General features: G+C 36.7%; 1 protein-coding gene and 1 long non-coding RNA gene across 10 annotated transcripts in view; one reads left to right on the forward strand and one right to left on the reverse strand.

The window, feature by feature from the left end:
- Positions 1–5,866, forward strand: part of adcy1a (adenylate cyclase 1a) — a 56,640-nt gene extending 50,774 nt beyond the window's left edge. For both annotated transcript variants that reach the window (XM_051139460.1, XM_051139459.1), the window contains exons 19-20: positions 4,284–4,408; positions 4,488–5,866. In XM_051139460.1, coding sequence (XP_050995417.1) covers positions 4,284–4,408; positions 4,488–4,796 — 434 coding nt within the window. In that variant the 3' untranslated portion in view covers positions 4,797–5,866. The remainder of the gene's footprint in view (positions 1–4,283; positions 4,409–4,487) is intronic.
- Positions 1–25,448, reverse strand: LOC127183440 (uncharacterized). Of its 8 annotated transcripts, XR_007830037.1 has the most exons (7): positions 25,322–25,448; positions 24,649–24,737; positions 18,885–19,022; positions 13,228–13,376; positions 9,783–9,848; positions 6,363–6,459; positions 1–4,696 (listed from the first exon to the last, which is right to left on the reverse strand). It is a non-coding gene; the product is annotated as an uncharacterized LOC127183440 (long non-coding RNA). The 8 variants fall into 8 exon arrangements; XR_007830031.1 differs by lacking the exons at positions 13,228–13,376; positions 18,885–19,022 and having other exon boundaries at positions 1–4,385; positions 4,580–4,696; XR_007830036.1 differs by lacking the exons at positions 13,228–13,376; positions 18,885–19,022 and adding an exon at positions 9,482–9,570 and having other exon boundaries at positions 1–9,314.
- Positions 25,449–25,946: the final 498 nt, after the last annotated feature.

Consider the following 25,946-nt stretch of genomic DNA (forward strand, 5'->3'; position numbering starts at 1 on the left):
TTTTTTTTTTTTTTTTTTTTTTTTTTTTTTAATAACACTACTGGCCTCTTTTAAGGCCACCTACCCATTTTTTAGGCATATTTCATAAATTGTATTCGGAAGCACAGTGTAAAATCCTTAAATGAGATATTTGTAAAAGAACTGATCAAAATTATAGAACACTTACAGATACCTCCAAGTTATTGGTGTTATCTGGCACCTGGTACTACTTTCCTTAATCATTTAACAAACCCTATTTAACTGGCAGCATTCCACCAATTTTCACTGAGATTGAAAGATGGCGGCTGTTCTAACGTGACTGAAACTCTGTGACAGGAGGTTAACCATATGTCCACAAAAGGATGACCATTTCAGTTATTGCAAGTTGGGCATTCCAAATCTATGATTTCTCAAATATTGCACCTTTGCAATGACACTAATTCATTCAAGTCCCCCAAAAAGGCTGGTCGTCCATGTAGGACAAATGCAACGAAGACAGGATAATACAGAGTCTCTCAATAGGGAATCGGTTCAGCACTGCAGCTGGAATTGCATGCCAGTTCAGTGCTGAACAGGGTAAGGATCTGTTTCGTCATGTCAAAGAGAAGTTGGACTGAAAATGCAGACAAAATCAAAAGGCTAAGCTCACCTTTGCTGAGAAGCATGTTGTGTGGAGAAAGGACAACTGGTCCAAAGTTTACTTTAGTGATGAAAGCAAGGTCAGATGGGAAACATTTTGTTCAGTGTTAAACTGATGAAAGACTGAACCCTGAGTGCGTAAAGTCAGTGAAAGGTGGAGGAGGAAGTGTCATGATTTGAGGGATAAGTTGGGCCTCTTATACAGATATATGGCAGGGTGAATGCATCAGGCGCTTCAGGCGCAATCATAGCTACTGATGGACTGTCGTGATTTTGGTTAATACAGGATACTACTGAATGATGCGCATCAGAGGGGATTTAGAAGTGGGTACACGCAAAGCTGAATGATAAAGGAGCGTGTATATGTCGTATATTTGGGTATACCCTGCACTACACCACTGCATGTTAATTAAACTCCATTCTGTGTTTTCACTAGTTACTCACGCCTGCTGCACTACCGAAACACAGCAGAGTAAACAAAGCAAACTTTATTTCTTTAAACTTTCAGATTATTTACTTCACTTTTATTTTTATTGAAAACAAATGCTTTTCTGAAGTAAAATGAGATGTGAAAAGGCAGAAGAACGATTTCGGCAATAGGCGGATGCATACTCGGGTCGTTCACATCAAAAAACACTAGTTACTCGCTTTACCACTTACGCCACTGGAAATGTGTTGAAACAGCCGTCTTTTGTAATGTTGTGACGTTAGTGGACAGAGGTAATATATATAACCCCTGCTAGCAAGGCGGCCTATTCCGTTAATTAAAAGGCACCAGACTACAGAAAATGGCATATACTCCAGTAGTTTTTTTTTTTTTTTACTCATAGTGTAAGTGTAAAACAACACCCTTTTTACCTTGTCAAAATGAGCTCTGCAAAAATCAACCTTTTTTGAGGGATTGTTCCTTTAAATGCAAATGAGCTCTGCTCACTCCACCCCTCTCTGCTCTCTGTGGAGTGACGAGCCTGTTTACTTTAGCCGCGTTTAGTGCGTTTAGTGCGTTTAGCCGTGAAACTTGCTAACTAGCACGTTATTAGGAAAGGTGATTGCAGAGATTCATAAAAAAAAAAAAACCCTTATACTCTCAAGCTGGATCACGAATTTAGATTTATGTAGATCGGGAGGTGCATTCCCTTCACAAACAAACGTAGTCCACTGCTTCTTCAGCGGCTGAGATGTCCAGCAACACAACACCTCAATCACTCAATCTGAGATATTCTTGTCTAACTTACATTCCTGCTCCGGCATCAAAACAATGGAGGTCGGACTGTTAAGCCGCCTTTCCACTGCACACGACATTTAGACACGACCATCGCATTTCTCCCCCTAATGGCGGTCGCACAGAACTTTTAAACTGGTCGTGCAGCAACCGTTACCTTGGCATATTCACCTTGGTAAAATTAATGATTTGAATAAATATAATCAATGTATGAATGTTTTGTCACAAAACAAATGACCCCCAAATAAAAACATAGTAGGTTTTATGGGGCTAATCAACGTAAATAATAATTTAATAATTATACAATAATTATTTCTGCCATAATTATTCTAAAGTACCATTTTAGAGTAATAAAGAGTAAAGAGTAATGTTAAAGTGTACAAAATATTGGTAATTCTAACCTTACGCTCATAGTTTTTACTATGAATAGAATACATCACATCCAGTCAGGGGGTCACATACGTCAGAAGTTAAAATATTTGAATGCATCTGCAGCTCAAATCGGATCCGAAATTTACGCATACGAATATGATCAGAACTACACGCAACTCCCGCACTACTCTCCATTGGAAAGTAATGACTTCCGGTCTGTCGCTTCTCGTTCGTCAGAGATCTAGTGGAAAGGCAGCTTTACAGCTGATTTAAGGTGGGTCTAAGGTAAGACACTCATGTCAATCAACTATAGTGGGAGCGGCCTCTGTCTGAGAATGGCTCGATTTGAAAAAGGGGATATTATTTTTACAGATTAATTAAAAACCGCTGCATGGATTTTTATCATTATAGGGTACATTTGTACATACACTGCCAACACACATTAATGTTCAAACAACATGTACAAGAGAACTTTGCATCCGATGATCCCTTTAAAACATTTGAAAAGTAAGTCGCATAAAGATTGCTTTCAGTTTATGATGTTAATACTATCTCCAACCAGGAGAGGTTGCTAGTATTTTGCCGCTCAACGTATTAATTATGTATTAATTAATATTCACTAACATTAGCAAATAATAAATGGAAAAACTGACTGAGTATTTTCCAGTCAAGATGGTAAACAGATTATCTTTTTACCAAGTTGACAGAGATGCCCATATGTTTAGATTGTTTGGAAACCGCTATATATCTACCGTTCCAAAAGCAAAACCTGCTGGCAGAGAACGAATTTGCATTTTCAATAAGTCCTGCTAAAGTCTGCTATTTTTGCCACATATTTTTAAATGTGAACTGGTAAATCGACAAGAAGCTATGCATTATAAAAATCTAAACAATTAAGACACTAAGATAAATTTATATGTTATTTAATATAATAATTTATTGATAATAATTGTTTAAATTAATATACTGATAGTTTTGATTCATCTGTTTTCTTAAAAAAAAATTATAGACTGAAATGTAAAGTGCAGGACTTAAAAAGGTCTTTAAATGTCTTAAATAAGAAAAAATCCTGCAGTATATTATGGTACCATTTATAAGTATTCATTCATTTATTTATTTATTTTAATAAGCCCTTTTTAACTGTCCTCTTAGGTTGTTTTGAGAAAGGTCTGTAGGCCACTAATAAAAAACAGAACATTTGTTGGGAATTTACAGACAATGCAATTGAGATGTTTATATTGGCTTGCTGGGGTAATATTCTGAACTTGCATAACTGCACAAGATTTATAGTTAAAGAATCTTTAAAAACAAATTACAGGAATTATACTTTAATTTCCTTCAGTAAAAAGGAAATTGAGTAAAATGGTATAAAAAGTGTGTGGATGTGGATTAGTAATCTGGCCCCTTGGTATAAAGTGACTTTGTGACTTTGTCACTGTCAAAGTTGCCCATCCCTGATCTAAACCAAAATGAAAATCTCTGGAAAATTATTGGCGACAAAGTTATGACTAAGAAACCACTGCAGTTACCAAACTATGAAAAAGAGTGGAAGAAATCACACCATTGCAGTCTGAGAAACTAGTGATGTTTTGCCGCAGATGTGCTGAATTTATTCAAAGCAAGGACGTCTACATTTCATACTGACAGCTGTAACCCTCCAAAATTTTAGTTGTAGTCTAAAATTACAACAGCGTGCCACGGCGGTTACTGTTTTCTAATTTTGATCACTGTGTTTTTCACAAAATAAAGGTTTGTGTCTAAATGACTTGGTTATTGTCAAACATGTTAGTAGAACAGTTGCATACCTACAGCTAATATTCCTCAAATTTTGAGCGATGAACAGTATTTAAGTAAAAATCAAGTATTTATAGATTGATCTCAACTGTATGTGTACTGAGTTTAGCAATGTTAAAATATTACTAAATTTCTGATCAAATAAACAGCTTTAGTGAGCATAAGAGACATTAAAAAAAACAAAACAAAAAAAACATTAAAATCAGTTTGTCTGTTTACATAGAAAAATTAAACATTAAATCTGATTACTTCATCATTTTTGTTGATCACTGATCAGGTATCAACGTGGGTCCAGTGGTTGCCGGCGTAATCGGGGCTCGCAGGCCTCAGTACGACATTTGGGGAAACACAGTCAACGTCGCCAGCAGAATGGACAGCACTGGAGTTCAGGGAAAAATACAGGTAAAACAAACCCACCGTCATTAAAAACAAAGCTGACATCACTCCAAACAAATCTGACTTTATTGCATCTTCACTCCAGGTGACCGAGGACGTCTTCCGCCTACTCTCCGCTCACTACCACTTCCAGTGTCGCGGCCAGGTCAGTGTGAAGGGCAAAGGTCAAATGCTCACCTACTTTCTGGAAGGCCGAACCGCGCAAGGCGCTCAGCACACGCGACCCGAGAGCTCCAAGCGCGGGTCGAGCCCCTGCATCCGGACCAAACTGGGATCGGCGCCCGCCATCAGCAGCTACGGGGTGAAAAGTCACACCGTAGGGCACGTTAGCACCCCAAACAACAGCATTCTGTACCTGCCCTCCGTATCCGTCGACATGGAAATGGAGGTGTGATCGCCAAGAAAAGACGGGCTCTACGGCGATCAACAGATGCATTAGTAAATCAGAGGCAGGGACGGAAACCGAGCACAAGGTAGGAAGACAGTCTTTGCACTGAGACGTGCCAAACCGAGAAAGGCCCTCCCCCTTCACGCAAGTACATAATAAGCATGTATGTCTTTCCGTGTGCACGTATGCGTTTTAACGAGTCTTCCCCGAGCAACAGGATATCAGGGTCTCCTAAACGGGAGCATGCGATCTACTGCAAAAGGCAGCTTCACACCAGCCGAGGAGACACGTACCCACCGTGTGTGAGCGTGTGTGTGCGTGTGTGTTATCTTGCATCTGAAAATGGCAAGAGATGCCACGGCGATGAATATTTCAAACATGTGAGAGGTGAAGACCAAACGTTTCGTTTAAAACAGCGCTGTATTTTGTACGAGACTGAGTCAGGGCAGACGGCGGAACACGTGTCGGGTTTTTCCCACAGGGACAAAGGAAAAGATGGTTCCTCATATTGAGATTTGCTTCGGATAAATTGTTTACATGAAGAAGACGTCACAGGTTTACAGACCTGATAGCAGATTCCCAGCTCTTTGCTTTTCAGGCGCTCGTCTGCGGTTGCAGAGAGCGAGAGAGCGAGAGAGAGGGAGGCAGAAATACTAAACAACCGCAGTGAATCAGAGACTGCAATGATTTACTAGAGAACGCGACGCTGTGCTGTTTTGTAATCATTTACAGAAAGTCGGTCGAGTCTGTGACGTGGGTAAATGTTTAACTTTGCGTGGGTTGAATCAGCACAGTTTTCCTGTATGTGATGTGTGTACGCACTTGGTGCTTGGACAAAACATCTGTATGCACTTGCTGCTGCTGCCCTTTGCCCTCTGGGATTTCCTTTCCAGTAATAACACGACGAGCGATCCCGTCGCGTTCAATAAACGTCGACACAATCGAGAAGCCAGCACAATCGAGGCTGTCACTGACAACACGACTCACCAAAAGCAACCAAATTGGCTTTCGGTATGCGATCGGATGGCTTTAGTCCACATATATTTTGTCGGTGGTTTTTTCTAAGTGGCACTTCGCTTTCAGATCCTCCTATCAACGGTAGCATCTCTCACTGTGCTTGCGGGACGATCTTTATCCACGCGGTTGCATGATATTTTAGTGCTGGATGTGTCATGTGCTCTCTAGATCTTAGGTTAAACATCGGAGCATGCGAACGCTTGGTTTGGAAAGCCTCACGGGCCTCATTTTTGATTTTCTTTATGTGCTATTACTGTACTTTCGATAGCTTTCCCATGATGCCTAGGGAACGAAGTTTGGCTTCAAGCATGCCGTTCTGCATGTCCCTCTCAGCATGCCGTAATTCTGTCACGTCGCTCTATTTGATAACTGATTTGTGTCTCTAATGCATGCCTACTGCAAAAACAAAACCAAGGGTGAAAAGTGTCGAAGATATGTTGCGAAACATGCTTTCGTAGCACTGCATGAGCCCAGAATAATGGCCTTGATGAAACGAAGCATCTTTTTCTTTCTTTCTTTCTTTTTTTTGGTTTATCCGACGGCGTATTCGCTTACCTGGTCCATGCGTGGTGCTGTGGGGAAAGCTTTCTGGGAGTTTTGTAGCATTGGCGCCTTGTCGAGCTCTTGAAGTGACTGCCTTTTTATCCAGGGTCTGTTAGAGAAAGTGTATTTCTTTGAATATGTGCCAACAACATATCAGACTGTGTTCTTTTATAGCACAACTTCGGTTTTGTTTCGACTTTCGACTTTCTTCTCTCATCGGACCGATCGAAGCACGTGGGGCTCAACACCGACTCGCAAATGGGCTACTCCTTTTTGTTTCTCGACGTTTGATTCATGTTAAGCTACGTATTCAGGAATGCTCTCTCTGATTCTATTTTTGCCGCATTTAGCTTTATTTACCATATACGGAATTTTGCGTATTTCTTAACGTAAAGTAAGGAGCTGTTCATTCGAGGTGTGGATTTTTGTTTTTTTCTTTAATGAATGCCAAATGCCAAAATGCTTATTGTATCACTGAATATTTCAGATTCTATATGATCCAACAAATGTAGCCAAACAGCTAAATGGTTCTATTTGATATGGCTTAATATGATCTATTTTGACTACAGTGGCCTAACTTAACTGCTGTTATGAACATGATATATTAACTTTAATAATGCATAAAGTGTGCACAGTAAAAATCATAGAATAGATTTTCATGTCGATTAGATATTTTCATATTTGATACGGGTCAAAATTATTGTACGTATTAAATATATTGTAGAGTAAAACGAAAAGAGTATTTTATTGATGATTTGTAATATTTGTGCTATTTTTGGGGTTGCAATGTATTTATTGCGATGGTTCTATGTGAATGTAAATTTCATATTGAGATCTTTTATACTTGTGTTTGCACTGTTCGGGAATAAAATAACAATGAGAGATGATGTGGGGCTTCTGCGTGGTGTTTGCAGCGGTTGTGTTGTTGTGGCCGTGACCTTGACCTTGAATAAGAAGACGTCAATCTGTGAACTGATTGTAAGAGTGAATGACCTGGGAGTTATGACATTGTAGAACTCGAGAAAAACAACTCGGGCAAACAAGGAAGATTCTAATCTTCTCATGTGGAGTTTTTTTTTTTTTTTTTTTTTTACTTAATTTAATTTAATTTAATTTAATTTAATTTAATTTAATTTTGACTGATGGAATATCAGTTTGTATGATATTCAGAAAGTATGTTTATTTTATTTTTCAGTTATTTTATTTCAAAGAGATTCATGGAAAATCAGTATCCTCTTCTACAAAAGTCAGTGTTTTCCTGTTTTATTTTATTTTATTTATTTTACGTTTTATTTATTGTACATTTTATTTATTTTTATTTATTTATTTATATTTTATTGAGCGAAGTTGAGTTGAGACGGGACCACATACATGTCTTTTTTTTATTAAATTAAATTTAATATAATTTAATATTTTATTTTAGTTTAGTTTGACTGGTGGAAAACCAGGTTGAAAACCTCTTTCACAAAAGTCCATGTCTTCCTATTTTATTTTTTGTTTTTATTTTATTTTACAGAGATTGATGGAAAACCAGTTTCCTCTTCCACAAAACTCCATGTCTTCCTGTTTTATTTTATTTTATTTTACATGTTTTATTTATTGTACATTTTATTTTATTTATTTTTTATTTTATTGAGCTAAGTTGAGTTAAGACGGGACCACATACATGTCTTCTTTTTAAAATTAAATTAAATAAAATATATTTATTTTTATATATTATTATATATATATTGTATATATTATATTTATTAAATATATTATATACTGAAAACCTCTTCCACAAAACTCCATGTCTTCCTATTTTATTATTTTATTTTATTTTATTTTATTATTCTTTTTATTTATTTTCTTTTATTTATTTTATCTTGACGTTTTATTGTACATTTTTATTTTATTTTATTTTACTGAGCAGACTTGAGATGAAACCACATTCATGTCTGTTATTTTATTTTATTGAGCTAAACTGTTGAGACGAAACCAGATACATGTTTTTCTCTTTAATTTAATAATTGAATTTATTATTTTATTTTATTTTATTTTATTTTATTTTAAATGTTTTATTCATTATACATGTTTAATTTATTGTACATATTTAATTTTATTTTATTTTAGAGACCAGTTTCCTCTTCCACAAAAGTGCATGTCTTCCTATTTTATTTTTTTTATTTTATTTTACATGTTTTATTTATTGTACATTTTATTTATTTTTATTTATTTTTATTTTATTGAGCTAAGCTGAGTTGAGACGGGACCATACATGTCTTCTTTTTTAAATTAAATTAAATTTAATATAATTTAATATTTTATTTTATTTTAGTTTGACTGGTGGAAAACAAGGTTCCTCTTACTGAAAACCTCTTCCACAAAACTCCATGTCTTCCTATTTTATTTTTTGTTTTTATTTTTTTTTATCTTGACGTTTTATTGTACATTTTTATTTTATTTTATTGAGCAGACTTGAGATGAAACCACATTCATGTCTGATATTTTATTTTATTAAGCTAAACTGTTGAGACGAAACCACACATGTTTTTCTTTTTAATTAATTAATTTTATTTTATTTTAAATGTTCTATTCACTATACGTTTAATTTATTGTACATATTTTATTTTATTTTAAATGGTAGAAAACCTCTTCTACAAAACTCCATGTCTTCTTTTTTTAATTTAATTTAATTTTTCATTTTATTTTATTTTATTGAGGCTGATGGAAAACCAGTTTCCTCTCCCACAAAAATCTATGTCTTCTTTTCAATTTAATTTTATTTTATTTTATTGAGACTAATGGAAAAGCATTTTCCTCTCCCACACAAATCCATGTGTTCCTGCCTGGGTATTTGCATTAGATTAATGTGTGAAATAAACAGCAGCGCTTCAGAACATCGAGGCTTTAGGAACTGCCGTAGATCCGGCCTATTGTCCCACTTCTCTTTTCTGCACATTTCCACGGCTTTCCGACCGGGAGCTGCGTTTTTCATATACAGGATGTACCCATTCCGAAGCATTTTGGGGAACAGGGGAAAACAAAGAAGTCTTATCAGGCTGGCATGTGTAAGCAGCAAATAGACAGGATGTGACACATCGTACTGCCGGATACAACTAGCAAATACTGTTTATGAGAGAGAAACTTACATATACACAGTCACATCAGGGTGTCAGGATGGATGGACCTTTCAGCATGACCTTTGCTCGTCAACATATCTACTGGTTATTATGGCCTGCTGAGGTCAAATGTCACTCTTAACTTTACATAGTGTCAACCTGACATTACCCTGCATCTTGTACTATAAACCATCCTTCCATACCCAACAACACAGACATCATATGACTGCAGAATCTGTTTAACCTTCAAATTCAATTTTTGTAATGCAATCTTGATGTGCTATAATTGAATGAGCATAAAAAAAAACTTGAAATGAGATTTAAAACTTACAGAACACATGAATGTGGTGCTGCTGACACAGGAGCTGGTGTTTAGAACGTCCATCTCTATTAGGACCTGTCCACACAGAGACGCATTTAGCTATATACGTAAAAAAAAAATTATTACAGCACCACATCATACTGGTCTGATATGCATACTACATAATTAGGGGCCAAGCACCAATGGTGTGAAGGCACGTCTTGTATCTGTTAGATTTCTTCTTATTATTCTTTTTCTGTTTCTTCTGCTCTTGAGTCTACGGCAGCCCATAGAATCATTTGCGGAAAAAAGTTATGAAATTTGGCACACAGATAGTGGACGGTCTCAACATTAACTACAGCAAGATTGGAGTCTCTTACTCAAACTCTCTAGCGCCACCAAATTTTCACTCATGTTTATGCTAACAGCTGTTGAACCGTAAGGTCTAGAATGAAATTTTGCCTCCGAATCCTTGTCGAATGAACACCAAAATTTTAAGATTTTGTTTTAGGTTTAGTTTTTTCACTATTTTTAATAGTTCGAAACCTACTTTTTCGAACTCATCCTAGATGTTTTGTCTGATTTTCGCCCAAATTGGCTCAGATCATCTTCAGACCATACTGGCAAAACGTTATAGTATTTAAGATAATTAGTCAAACCGTTTTACCAAATAACATGTTAACAAATTCTACGAAGAGCACACAAAAATGGATGTGAGACTATGTCTCCACAACAGTTTGGTGTATTGAGACCAAACCTGGTGTGTGTTATATCAAGCATGACCTGAGGCTACCTGCATAGTTTCGGAGCAGCACCACCTAGTGGTCAGGAAATATGAAAAATGGCTACGTTCGATTATAACTTCTGAATGGTTTGGCCACAAATCACAAAACTGGGCTCTTTAGATTCGATGGAGCATGCCGAGTCGAACCATCCCCAATTTTCCCATGTCAGCCATTTTGTTTGTCGCCCATTTTGAATTTTGTTATCAAATGCTATATTTTACGAATATATTGCCTAATCATTACGAAACTCACCGTGTCTACGGCATCATGCTCCGATGGTACTCAAAAAGCTTTGTGGCAATGCCACCTTGTGGTTAAAAGTTATAAGGAAATTTGCAAAAATGCTAATAACTTTTGAGTATGTTAGCCTATTTTAATGAAACTGGTCTCAATATATTCTTTGGGTCATGCCGAGAACATTGATACCGATTTTGGCATAGTCAAACTTCCTGTCCACCATTTTGATTTATATTGAAAACATACTTTTTCGAACTCCTCCTAGACCGTTGGTCCAATTTTCACAAAATTTGGCTCAGATCATCTTTAGACCATGCTGGAAAAAAGGTATGGATTTCATGTGGATCGTGCGCATCAACGAATTTACTGGAACCATGCCAAACTGCGTCCGAGGCTGTATCTCTGCAAAGCTTTGATATATTGACACCAAACTGGGTGTGCCATTGTCACCTCACACTGACCACACCACATCAACTTGGTAACAGTGCCACCTATTGGTCAAAAGTAATAAACCATTCATTACCCATTAATAATAAAATTTCAAAAATGCTAATAACTTTTGCTTGCATTAGCCTATTTAAACTGGTCTTATTCCTTGGGTCATGCTGAGAACTCAATCAGCTCCCTTGTACGGTAGTCAGGGCACTGATCAGGGGGTCGGCCATTTTAAGGGCTGTCTTAATCAGGAAATCCCATAATGCATCGCAAATTCTAGGGAGCATCAGTGCTCACTATGCTCCCTTACCAGAAATAGCGTCACATTTATGAAGTGTGAAATATAAACCGAACGAGCCAGCGTGAATAATATAATGGCAATGAAAGATATAAAAAGGCAAACCATTTTTTAGTATATTTCAAGAAATCTAGACAGGTAATGAACACATCTAACTAACATTAAATTAGATGAAACGTTGTAAGAACATGTAACAGAACTGTGTTTAAAGAGAATTTAAAATAATTTATAATTTATAAAATGAGAAACCATCCCACATTTGATCTAAGATCATTTCTCAAATGTACATACGTGTGATTCAGGGAAAAGAACATGCACAAAAACATGCAGTACCTCTGTTCCAGATGTTAAAATCTATAAATCACAAATGATCCTGAATCTGTGCACAGTTGAATGGTTTCAGATCTCCGCCTTGTAAGCGTTGTTAGCAATTAATGTCATTAGCATATAAAAGGGCACCTGTAAGTGTCCAAATCCTTTACTTGAGCAACGAGAATTGCTAAGATTTCCAAATTCCCGCAGTACTCCGACTTTCTACCACAAGGAAAAGAGCATATGCCAGAGGAAGCGCTAAGCACTTTTCCACATCAAAGATCATTTTCATAAATCTGACCTTTTTTTGTAATGAATGTAAGTTATCTTGCACAACTTAAAGGGATAGTCTACCCAAAATGGAAACTCTGTCATCATTTACTCGCCCTTCATTTGTTCCAAACCTGTATGAGTTTCTTTCTTCTGTTAAACACAAAAGAAGATATTTTTGTAGAATGAGAGTAACCAAGCAGCTGACGGTAGCCATTGACGTCCATTGTACGTTCTTCCACAAGTAGTCAATGGCTACCGTCAACTGTTTGATTACACACATTAATCAAAATGTCTTTTATGCTTGAGAAAAAAGAAACTCATACAGGTTTGGAACAACACTCAAGTGAGTAAATGATGAGTTTCTATTTTTGGGTGAACTGTCCCTTTAAGCACTAGACCAACATATTTTACACTTGGATAAAGAATTATATTTTTAGACAATGTTTATTTTCCTTTCAGCACCTGTCCCTATTTACCTTTTTTCTATGGAAACGAGCAGATCAATTCTAACATCTCCATTAGCGTTCCAAGGAAGAAAGAAAGCGATAGGGGTTTGAAACAGCATGAGGGTGAGAAACTGATGACAGAATATTTTTTGTGTGAGTGTGTGTGTGTGTGTGTGTGTGTGTGTGTGTGTGTGTGAACTATCCCTGTTGAATTACCTGTGCCCATACGCAGGAGTGAATGCAATGGAATAACTGGCCCTGCCCACTGAACCTATTGTGAGTTACCAAGGAGCTTTGCTTATGGAAAATCTCCAGCCTGTCCTGTAGCTTACATACTGTAGCGGTGTCAGATCAGGCCTGGGCTTGCTTTTCCAGTTCTCAACCAAGCCCATTCCTTTCCTCATTTCTCAAATGATAATCTCTGCCCTCCAGCACATGAGCGCTCACAATGACTTTGGTACGAAGATGCTCTCGCTCACTCCTATTTTTCCTCCCATCAAACCACCCTGCCAGAACTTGTCTTTTCCCCCTTTTTAACCGTCGGTCCCCTCTTACTGGAAACTGTAAACGTTTCCTGCTAAATGAAGATGTGTGTGTACTTTGTGTACATGCTGATGAGTAAGGCGTAGGAGTGTTTATTACCTGCGGGGAGGAAATGACTCATGAAGTTTTTTTTATGGCTGACATACCAAGATAAACAGCAGCGCTAACAGGTCATCAGCTTGCACTCTTCAAACCCATCTGCCGTTGAGATCACAACGACGCAGCTACTTGATTGGATAAGATGGCCTCAGATCAGCATGTGGCTAATGATCAATTTCCACTTTGAGTTAGCCAACTGAAAAATCGTGACAAAACACACACAGCTTTCAGGCATACAGTACAAGGCTACTCGGTTCAGACAGCATATCTGATAAGAGGATCCAGCGGTGGACCCAGAGCTGCCCATTTCTGATGGTCTGTGTGCACTGATAAAAGTGTGTTTACTCTGTTTTGATTTTTACGCAAGGCTCTGTTGTAAGATCATAAAAAACACACACACTAATAAAAGTGTCAAGCGCTGATTGTGGTAATTAGTGTTCGGATGAATCACTGCTGAAATATTGAACACGTGTTCTTTGCATAATACATGTGTTTTCATATGTTGCTATTTGGTAGGTTGATTAACTTCTACCTAACATAACATATAGATTTAGGCCTAGGTAATTTTGGCCTATGTTGATTTTTTTTTTTGGACTGAATCCAACCATTAATATGTAACCCTGGACCACAAAACCAGTCATAAGGGTAAATTTGTTTGAAATTGAGATTTATACATCATCTGAAAGCTTTCCTTTGATGTATTTTTTGTTAGAACAGGACAGTATTTGATCTTTACTTAAAGGGGTCAGGGGATGCCCGTTTTCCACAAGTTGATATGATTCTTTAGGGTCTTAATGAAAAGTCTATAATATACTTTGGTTAAAAATTCTCAATGGTTGTGTAAAACAACACCCTTTTTACCTTGCCAAAATCAGCTCTGCAAAAATCATCTCATTCTGGTTGAGGCTGCTTTAAATGCAAATGAGCTCTGTTCGCCCCGCCCCTCTCTCCTCTCTGTGGAGAGACGAGCCTGTTTACTTTAGCTGTGTTTAGCCGCTAGACTTGCTAACTAGCACATTATTAGGAAAGGCGAATGCAAAGATTCATAAAAAGCCCTTAAACTCACTTCTACTGTAAGTGAAGCTGGATCATGAATGATTCGCGCGAACATAGACGGATATATGTAGATCGGGAGGTGCATTCCCTTCACAAACAAATGCAATCTACTGCTTCTTCAGTGTCTTATATGTCGGGAGTAAATGACGACCACTATGTTCATTATTACATCCAGCAACACAACACCTCAATCGAGCAATCAGAGATGTTCTTGTCTAATTTACATCCCTGCTCCAGCATCGAAACGAAGAGGGCGGACTGTTACAGCTGATCTGAGGTAAGAGCTCATGTCAATCAACTATCGTGGGAGCGGCCTCTGTTGGTTTGATGCCACAACGACAGGCATCTGAGAATGGCTCGATTTGAAAAAGGGGATATTATTTTTACAAATTAATTAAAAACCACTGCATGGATTTTTATCATTATAGGGTACATTTGTACATACACTGCCATCACACATTAATGTTCAAACAACATGTAAAAGTGAACTTAGCATCCTTGACCCCTTTAATGATTTTTGTCAAAAAATCTATAATTTTGACCTATACAAGTTCACTTCCAGAACATCAATTTTACAGATAATGTACTCACCCCATTGTCATCCAAGATGTTCATGTCTTTCTTTCTTCAGTCATAAAGAAATTATATTTTTTGATATAGTGCCCTGAATTAGGGTACAGTTAGGCTATGTCGAAAAACTCTGATCGTATTTTCTCCCTCAACTTCAAAATCGTCCTATATCACTGTTTTACCTTCTTTGTTACGGGTGTTTGATCTATTTTGCATGTTCACTTTGCAAATACTGGGTCAGTACTTCTGCAGCGATGTAGGATGATTTTGAAATGATTTTTGAAGTTGAGGAAGAAAATACAATCAGAGTTTTATCGACATACCCTAACTGTCTTGAGCCAGAATACACAGAGTTCAGGAAGAGCAGGACAAGACGAGCGTTTGAGATTAAAAAGTATTTCAGTTGTATTTTTTAATGAAAATAACTGATTGTTTTGCTAGATAAGACCATTCTTCCTCAGCTGGGATCATGTACAACTGCATTTGGGATCGTTTGAAGCCGCATTTAAACTGCATTTTGGAAGTTCAAACTTGAGGCACCATATCAGTCCATTACATGGAGAAAAATGCTGAAATGTTTTCCTCAAGAAACACAATTTCTTTACGACTGAAAAAAGAAAGACATGAACGACATTGGATGACAAGGGGGTGAGTACATTATCTGTAAATTGTTGTTCAGGAAGTGGACTTCTCCTTTAAGACTGGTTTTGTGGCCCAGGGTTACATATGATACAATGTTAAACTTTACTGAACTGATATGCATTTAATTGCAATAAATATTTTTTTTAGTTACATAAGTATTGCTCGAACTCTTCAACACTTCAACCCTGATACAAGGTTAGTGCTAATCAAACAACTGTTTTTCTTAAATGTATGGAAAATGTAAAGTTTGTCAATAACAAAAACGTAATTTCGAACTCTCTCAGTTTAAACTAGATTTTGCAACCGTTATCAATTCTTTTATTCTTTTTGGATTATAATTTATCACCTTGGAATTATAAGGTTTTATCTGACATTATTGTCAGAATTGACATATTCTTATTCTGTGACTTATTTACATAATGTGATGTAAGTCACATAATGTAAGTTATGTACATTTTGGGACTTTTAATTTAGAAAACAGATTCTATGTACAAAATGTATAGAAAGCAAATCTTTGAAGCTCAATATCAGGTGGCAGATTGTTTTTTATTATTTTATTTTATTTTGGGGAAACAAATCACATAGATCAGGGTTCTGGACAAATTGTTCTTCCATAGTAACATTAATAGAATGTTAATTCAAGGTTACCTTGTCTTTAATAAAGTTCTCAAAATATTTTCACAAAAAACACTATTTACACATTCATGGAACTATTTTTTCCCCTTAAAGGGTACATCGGATGCCCATTATCCATAAGTTGGTATGATTTTTTTAGGATCTTAATGAAATGTCTGCAACATACTTAGATTAAAATTCTGCAATGGTCATGTAAAAATGACATCTTTTTACCTTTTAAAAAACAGCTCTGTTCACAGGGACTCATTTCAGTGTGTGTCTCTTAAATGATACTGCTGACTCCACCCCTCTCTTCCATTTTTGTATATTTGGTGGCGTATTACCTTAAAAAACAAAACTAATCCACCGCATCCTCAGTGGCTCTGATGCCAGGAGAAAATGAAGACTCTTATGTTCACTTTTACATTCAAAACACCTGCATTGCTTACGAGACGTTGTTGCCACGGCTGCTCGAGAGCAGAGAAAATGGTGGAGAACGTACAAATAGCTAAGAGTGAAAATATTTTGAGATAGTATCAGAGTGAATTTTGGATCTGATGTCCCCTTTAAATGTTGGTTGTTTGTCTAACCTGTTGTTACAAGGTTACAACTTGTTTCAGACTGTTCAGGAAAATATAAAATTAATAAAACTAATGTCCCATAGTAGTTGCAAAATAATAAAACTGAATGTTTCCTTAATATTTGCATAACCAAGAAAAAAATAAAAATCTTTCCTCTCTCTCTCTGTCTCTCACACACTCACACACACACACCTTTTCTTTTCATTCATGTCTTTTAATTTTTTCACAAGTTCCAGGCCTTCTACTCTTTTTGTGAATTGTGCCACACGTTCCGGTTCAGTTTGTTCTCAAAAATACAATGAAGGCTTTCGGCAATGTCTCCTTGTTGGAAAGTGCAATCTGCATCATCAATCACACCCTCAAACAATGAAACTCAGTTGCACGGATTAACAAGCTCAAACTTGGCAACATGAAAGACACCAAAATAGCAGCGAAACAGACTCCACCATTCATTTCAAAATATGATGAGTTCTGCACAGCAGGTCGCCATGTAATGGGCTTTTGGCAGATCATCAATCCACTTTGCTGCCACCAACAAAAAACATGACTCACCGGTATAATAATTACATTTAAGTATTAGCTATAAGACTTTTAGTTGTAAGATTTTACTGAGGCAGGTTATAAGGAACAATCAGAGAACTATGAGGTCATTGTCATCAAAGGAATGTTTTATGAGGTTCACTGCTGTAAACGTTAAGAAGTGGCATTCTTTATACTGTAGCTTGCTAACAGGAGGGAGGTGTTTTTGTAATTGGTTAAATTGGTGACTCTTGATCACTATAGTTCAGAAATTAGTTTGTTGAAAGGTTACATTTTAAATTTAATTTGCCTTTTTCTGCCTTTTAACAAAGAGATTAATACAGAATGACTGTAAAACGTGGGAAAGATTTTATATGTAATATGGAATTTATTAGATTTAGTAGATTTCATGATTTTATTCCCTATCTTTCCCACATATTACAGTTATTCTTTATTGATGTACTTGCAAATTTCTGGAAAAAAAAAAAAAAAGAAAGTATATCTATCTATCTATCTATCTATCTATATATATATATATATATATATATATATATGATCCTGGACCACAAAACTTGTCATTAGTGCTTTCCATTGATGTATGGTTTGTTAGGATATGACAACATTTGGCCGAGATACAACTATTTGAAAATCTGGAATCTGAGGGTGCAAAAAAATCCAAAATATTGAAAAAATCATCTTTAAAATTGTCCAAATGAAGTTCTTAGCAATGCATATTACTAATCAACAATTAGGTTTTGAAATATTTATTTATTTACGATTGGAAATGTACAAAATATCTTCATGGAATATGATCTTTACTTAATATCCTAATGATTTTTTGGCATAAAAGAAAAATTGATCATTTTGACCCATACAATGTATTGTTGGCTATTGTTACAAATATACCTGTGCTACTTATGACTGGGGTTTATGGTCCAGGGTCACACACACACACACAAATTCATTAATGTAATCATTTTATTATTATTTATTTATTTCCCCCTATTTTTGAACCAACTTTTTCTTCTTATTATTCGTTTATTAATACCACATTTAAATCCTAAAAAAACACTGCAGAAAATACTAAAAATGTTATAATAGTTATTATTATTATTTCTTTCCTGGATTTATTTAGTAAGGACGGATTTTTTATCCATATATAAAATGTTCGTCACATTCCATGTTTTATATTAATTTAAAAATGTATTTAATTTAAAATGTAAATTTTATTTAATTATTAAAAAATCTAATTTAAATGTCAGTGTCCTTTAGATTCAATTATTAATTAATTAATTCCCCTCCCCCCCATTTTTTAAGCTCTGGTTTGCCAATTTTGTCTTCTTTTTCTTTTTTCCTCTCCTTTTACTAATGTCACATTTTACTATACCTAAATCCATCTCCAATCCATGATGATGATGATGATGCTGATGCTGATGCTGATGATTATAATTATTATTATTATTATTATTTTCTTGAAAGAAATACTTTCATTCAGGGGAGTATTACAAACGACATGTATGTATATGTGTGTGTGTGCGTGTGTGTGTGTGTGTATTCCAAGGAAGTTTAAAAACAACTGTTATACACATTGATAATAAAAAAATGTTTCTTGATCATGTGACACTGAAGACTGGAGTATATTATAAATAAATAAATAAATAATTTAATAGTATTTCATAATATTACTTGTATTACACAATATTACATAAAATCTTACCAACCCCAAATTGTACATCTGCAGATTACATTCACCCTGCGTCATAAAACATGCATCCCACAGGAGTGGCTCGACTCTGACGTGTCAGCATCATTGTATTGTACTGCAGGTTACTATAATCCTGTCAGGTTTAACAAGTGATCTGCAACAGATGGTAAAGAAGTCAAATGTTAATCTAGCATTACAACAACTGCCAAAAATCTGTCCATCTCTGCTGTTAAAGGTGAAGACACAATCACATTTGTTGTATCCAAGAAATGTGGGATTGCCCAGCTTGAATTGACACAGACGCACTCCTGCAAATGAAAGTGTGTGTGTGAGTGAATGTATATAAATGAATGTTAGATATGCCTGGACTTTACCGTTGGCCAAATAAACACCTCTCGTTTGGCCATTTCCATGCTGGCTGGAGAGACGAGCCAGAGGAAGCCACACACAATGGAGGCCTGCGCATGAGAGCGCATTCGAGAAAGTTTTCCCACACACATTTGCGCACACACACATGCCACAAAATCATTTTGACACTTCGACTTCTGTGCATTATGCACACATGACCACAAACATGCACTACATCCAAACCGATAATGGAGTCAAACTGTCGCTTACTTACAGACCACAATGATTTCCTGAAGTGCAAGGAGTGTGTAACATTAACCACCAAACAAAGAAAGAAATTCTTCGCGTCCAGCGAGGTAAGAGTCATCCTATATGTGTGTGTACATCTCGGGAATAAAGGCTTGTATGAGAATTGATGGAAATGCACGCTGTGACAGGAGTTCTGGCACCAGAGCAGCTGCTTCTTTAAACAACAAACATGTGTGGTCACACCCACAATCATCTATGATATTTCTGATCCAAAGTCATGTATTCATAACCAGCGAACATTTCATTCAACTCTTGGTGGACAATGTGGGTGAAAGGTGGAGAGTGTGTGACAGACTGTGTGTACACGTGAGTTTATGTATGTGTGTCACTTCTTTCATCTCACATTTCAGTTCGGATGGTACGTACAGTGAGGCTCAGGTCTCAGACTAAACTGTGATTGCTTCATATGTGTGTTCCATAGACATCTGGAAGGATTTAAGATGCACTAATCACTAGATTATCATCTCTAGCCATGCCTGACCCTAAAGAACATTCCACAATCATGCTTTTAAGTCGCAGGAATCGGAAAAATGTTTTCACTCACATTACCTTACTTAACCTCTATGATAGAGTGAACATGAAATGCTATATATAGTACAGATGGAGGTGCAGTTTATCATGTCACACAATCGTGAAACAAGATCGTTAATTCTCAAACAACAGTGTTTCTTTTTATACCATTGTAATGCACTGGAACTAAAGAGATAAACACATCAAATGCTCATTGGAAGAAGTGTTTTTTTTAATGTTTTCAAAACTACAAAAATACTTTACATACAATTTACTGCAGTTTCCAGCTGAAATGAGCACTGGTTGCAGTGAACAACCATATTTATTCCTCTTTACACAAATTCTGATGATGGGGCAGGCTAATGGTTATTATACTACGGGCGGTCGAATGCTTGAATCTGATTGGCTGACGAACGTTCTGAAGGTGTGCATTATTTTCAGGGAAACGCACGGCGAACGTAGTTCCAGGCAGCTCTTGACCGCATTACATGTCTATATCACTTCGCCACATGATTTCACTTATTTCAAAACAGCCTAAAACAGCAAAATAACCAAACCCCACAACAACACTGGCTAAACAAGTAAATACAGTAAACAGTAGGATAAAAATGACAGATTAGTTACATGTTTTTGTCACAAAATTACATTTTATTATGTATGGAAAGCACATATTTCCACTCTCTCTCCCTTACAGATGCACATATAGTTTGCGCACATGTTAGCATACCCGCTAATGTTGTTAGCGCTGATTACTTAAAAACTTAATGACATTTCTCACAAGCGAGGGAACAACGGCGCTGTTCGTGAAGAAAATGAACTTAAAATGTCACTATTAGAAACACTGACGCCAATCACGTATGAGAGATGCAAAGACTCTCTCTCTCTCTCTCTTTAGGTCTGTCTGCTTGTCTGTCTGTCTAAACATCATTATTGCATTGGATGAGATGTGTAAGAAATTAATCCCACTCACAATAGCGTTTTAAGGGGAAAAAAACGGACTAATGCCTTGAGAAACATATCATCTGATGGATGTCTTGGGGTGTGGTAACTGTAGTATAAGTGGAATAATTGACGGGTGTTGAATTCTATGAAAATAATGCACACCCGAGGTGTCCGCGTCGTGGCCATTACACCGGGTAATGGTTAAATAAAGACAGTTCCTTGCAGTTCCTATGATCTGATCTCAAAATCACCGTGCAAACTAATGCATTTTAATGTCAGCATTACATGACAAGTGCAAGAACCAGGCGAGCTGCTAATCAAGCTCACTATGTCAGAAAAGCCATTGGTGGGCTTTTTTCATCATACATCATAAACATCATAAACTTGCTCAGTAGCTCACCTGGTTTTTGCACTTGTAGTGCAAAGTGCTCATAGTCCAGTGCAACATGTCACAGTAAGAGTTCATAGACTTATCTTCCCTATTTTTCCCGTAAGAGTGGGCGCAGCCATTTGTAAATTTTATGTGCTTCCGGCCTCATCCGCTTCCGGTATTTGTTGCTGTACAGAACAGCTTGTTTTGCTGCTCGATTTTGCAAACTGGTGTGTCCTACCATAATATTTTAATATATTACCTTAATTATGAACACACTGGTTTGCAGTCCAAACAGTTTTACCATTTGCTGCACTTTGTTATTCTTTTCATTATATGAATTGTTTCCCTAATGAATCTGACCAGAAAAAGGCTTACTTATGTTTTTAAAAATCAGGTGGATAGAAGCAAGCTAAAGTGGTATGGATTCTTAAAGGATTAGTTCACTTCTGAATTAAAATTTACTGATAATTTACTCACCCTCATGTCATCCAAGATGTTTGTGTCTTTATTTCTTCAGATCGAGAGAAAATAAGGTTTTAGGGGAAAACATTCCAGGATTTTTCTCCATATAGTGGACTTCAATAGGGATCAACGGGTTGAAGGTCCAAATTGCAGTTTCAATGCAGTTTTAAAGAGCTCTGCACGATCCCAGCCGAGGAAAAGGGTCTTAATCTTATGTGAGCGGAGTGGAGTGGCAACAATTTCCCAAATTCAATAATCATTCAATAATCACTACGCTCCAGCTCCGCTCCGGGTTCACCATTTCCCACTCCCCGCACCACTCCTCACTCAACTGATCAGGAACACCACTCTGCCTTCACTCAGAGGAAATTTACAGGTAAAGTATTTCAGTATGTTTTGAAATATCACATAACATATATTACAATAAAGTAAAATACTAGGAGAGTTATTTCATGGCTTATTGGAACACTAGTGTGCAAACTTTTTTCCGGTAGCTCACGCAGTAGGGAGATGTACTTGAGAGGTGAAAAGCTCTGGTGCGAATCCCGTGTAACCACAGTTTGACAAAACAGTTCAAATCCGCACACACGGAAGATTCAAATAGCACGTTTGCATCAACAAATGCGTTCTTATATCAGTTTTGCATTTGTCAACACTATCGGGTAGGTTTAGGGTTGGGTTTGGTGTAGGTCATATTTCCAACACGATAAAGCATTAACTTCACGCAACAGTCCCCGGATATTTGAACTCTGAACCTCCACAACGTTACAAAAACAGAGCAATACGTACCTAACGTAATAAAAACCTATATTCACTTATTGAACCTCTGTTTTAGCTCCACTCAGTGGACACTTCTCTTTGAAACTGAACATAAAAACAGTGCTGCAGAAAACTACCCAGAGGTATGTCTTTTTATGAGACGAAGATGAAGTAGCACTGTAAGATTACATTTTTTTTTAATTAATTATTGAGAGAGTGACTACATGTGTCAATAGGTGTTGTACCAATTAAATCATGCTTTTACCCAAAAATATTCAGCATCTAAAAGAAACAAACAAATTCCTTGAAAACTATCCTCCTAAACTTCCCACTCACGCCCATTACCGCCATTATAACCTTCACATTCTTTCTGATTTGAGTGATCCATCTGTATCAAGGTAGCTAAATAATATGTTTAACATGTGAATTCTTGCTAAATATGCAGTCATATTATGGGCCGTTGGTATGAATTGTAGTTGTGATGGAGCGGTTGTGGAGGACTCTTGGAGCGAGTGAAAATCACGACGCTCCGACTCTGAAAAAATCTGCTTCTCGCTCTGTTCAAAATCACACCACTCCACTCCGCACTACACTCCGGTCACATAGTCTTAACTAGTGAATCCATTGGTCATTTTCTTGAAAAAAGAACAATTTATATACTTTTTAACCACAAATAGACATCTTGTACTGCGATTCGTGTCCGTGACTTCATGCATTACATAATCACGTTGGAAAGATCACGCTCGGTTAGTTATTCGTCTGTGTAGTTCGATTCAAAAAGGTAGGATAGGGCAAAAAATCCATCTCATATTCTCCTCCAATTTCAAAATCTTTGTTGTATTACCTTTTTTTGTAAAGGGTATTTGATTTTCTTTGCACATTCACTTTGTAAACACCGTACGTCACGTGTGACCTTTACAATGCGACTATGTAATGTATAAAGTCGTGGACACAGCTAGTGCAAGACAAGCATTTGTGGTAAGAAAGTATATAAATTTTCATTTATTTTAGAAAATAACCAATCGTTTCACTAAATTAGACCCTTATTCCTTGGCTGGGATCATGTAGAACCCTTTAAAGCTGCACTGAAACTGCAGTTTGGACCTTCAACATGCTGATCCCCACTGAAGTCCATTATACGGAGAAAAATCCTGGAATGTTTTCCCCAAAAACCTTAATTTCCTTTTGACTGAAGAAGGAAAGAAATAAACGTCTTGGATGACATGAGGATGAGTAAGATATCAGAAATTTTTAATTCTGGAGTGAACTAATCCTTTAAACTAATCCTTTTTCCTTTTTTTTTTGTTCTGCTGAAAACAAACAATATTTTGAAGAATGTTGGTAACCAAACAGTTTCTGGTAGGCATTGACTTCCATAGTAGAGAAAGAAATACTGTTGAAATCAACAGTTACTGACAAAATAAAAACAAATTTTTAGCACAACTCACTGGACATTCACTTTGAAAGTGACACGACACATTTCTGATACATTTATGACTTTTTCAACAAGCCTTGGTTGGAGTCTGTAATATCTAGATAAAGTTATCTGTTTGCATACTTATTCATCTCACTGGACATTTTGCTAGCACAGGACCTCCTGGAGGTATGCAATTAAACCAAAAATTTCATGTGACTACAACAGCATGATGTCAGACAACACTTACTGGTTGATATTCCCGCAAGAAAGCAGACAATCCCAAACCTCTCACTAGCGATTATCCTGGGCTTTGGTGTGAAAGTCAACAAACAAGTAAAAAATGTCTAATTCATGCTTTTGAAAGCCTCCAAAAGCAAATCGCCTACCAATAAAAATGTACTATACTTACTATACTATATATGAAATGTTAGCAATATATACTGCACGTTTCTAAGTTATAATACATTGCGTTCTGGGTCAAGATGCTGTAATTACAACATCTACCAGCAGGGGCTAACCTGCCATGTTATCCGGCTAAACTTTCACCCCTCAAAGACTAAAAATAAATGTGAGTGCTGCATGCATCATACTTTTAACTTTCTTTGGCAAATTAAAGGGATAGTTCACCCAAAAATGAAAATTCTGTCATTAATTACTCACCCTCATGTCATTCCAAACCCGTAAGACCTTCGTTCATCTTCAGAGCATAAATTAAGTCATTTTTGATGAAATCCGAGAGCTTTCTGACCCTGAGACAGCAACAAAATTACCACATTCATGGCTCAGAAAGGTAGTGAGGGCATTGTTAAAATAGTCCATGTGACATCAGTGGTTCAACTACAATGTTACGAAGCTATGAGAATACTTTTTGTGTGCAAAGAAAACAAAAATAACAACTTTATTCAACTATTTCTTCTCGTCAGTCTTCGACGGGCATCTACAAGAGTAACACCATGTATGCGTGTGGTGCTGCTAATGCAGAAGATGGCGTTCTAATGTATGTGCTTTGTTTTCAAGCAGAGGAAGATGCATACCTTACATAAAACAGTTTTTGTGAACATGTCTGAAGATTTCAGTAGGGAGGATGTCTTGCAGTTTTTTTGCCCAGCCTTACTTATTAGAACTAAGAGATTGTGAATGCACGTCGAAGATTGACACGGAAAAGAAGAAATTGTTATTTTTGTTTTCTTTGTGCATAGAAAGTATTCTCATAGCTTTATAACATTACAGTTGAACCACTGATGTCACATGGACGATTTTTAAATTGTTATATATAATTTTTATGCAGTTGTTATATCACGTCTGTAATAGTGTCCGAAGAAATCATACATACTCAAAGTCCAGTGGTCATGATTTCAAAGCGAATGCTTGTCCATTTTTGTTTATGCGAGTGATCGGCACCTCAGTTATTCTCCTGTGTCATTCTGTATGTTTTCGTATTCTTTTGGAGTTAAACATGAGAGCTTATGCAATGCACATGACCTTTTATGTCCTGCTGTTTATGTTGGATCTGCTGATGTCATTGTGGGTGTGCATGTTGTTTCTCCCTCTTTCAAAGTGGGTCTGGCCCTGACCCTAAATGACACTGTTTTGATGACATTTTTTTTTGTTTTGTTCTGGCCCTTTGATGTCAAAGTTAAAAACACATCAGTGATACCAGCCTTCCGGGATCCTCGAGACAACATGTCTAAATGGCTCGGATTTACTTCATTAAGCTTGTCATGGAAAACCAATATCTGAGGATATTTTGTCAGTGCTTGCAGTCCCACAAGGCTTAGCACACTTCCACATTCCTTTATACAAAAAAACAAGGTCATGTGAGTGGGCTGTTAATAAAGGTGGGCTTGTCGGGGGTGGAGTGGGGGTACTCCATGCCGATGGTTATTTAAGGACATTAGCCTGATGTTTTCAAGTCTTTATTGCCTCAAAAGAGGGTTACATTTTTTTAAAGCTAAACA

This window comes from Labeo rohita, chromosome 20, assembly GCF_022985175.1.
Source record: "Labeo rohita strain BAU-BD-2019 chromosome 20, IGBB_LRoh.1.0, whole genome shotgun sequence".
NCBI lineage: Eukaryota > Metazoa > Chordata > Actinopteri > Cypriniformes > Cyprinidae > Labeo > Labeo rohita.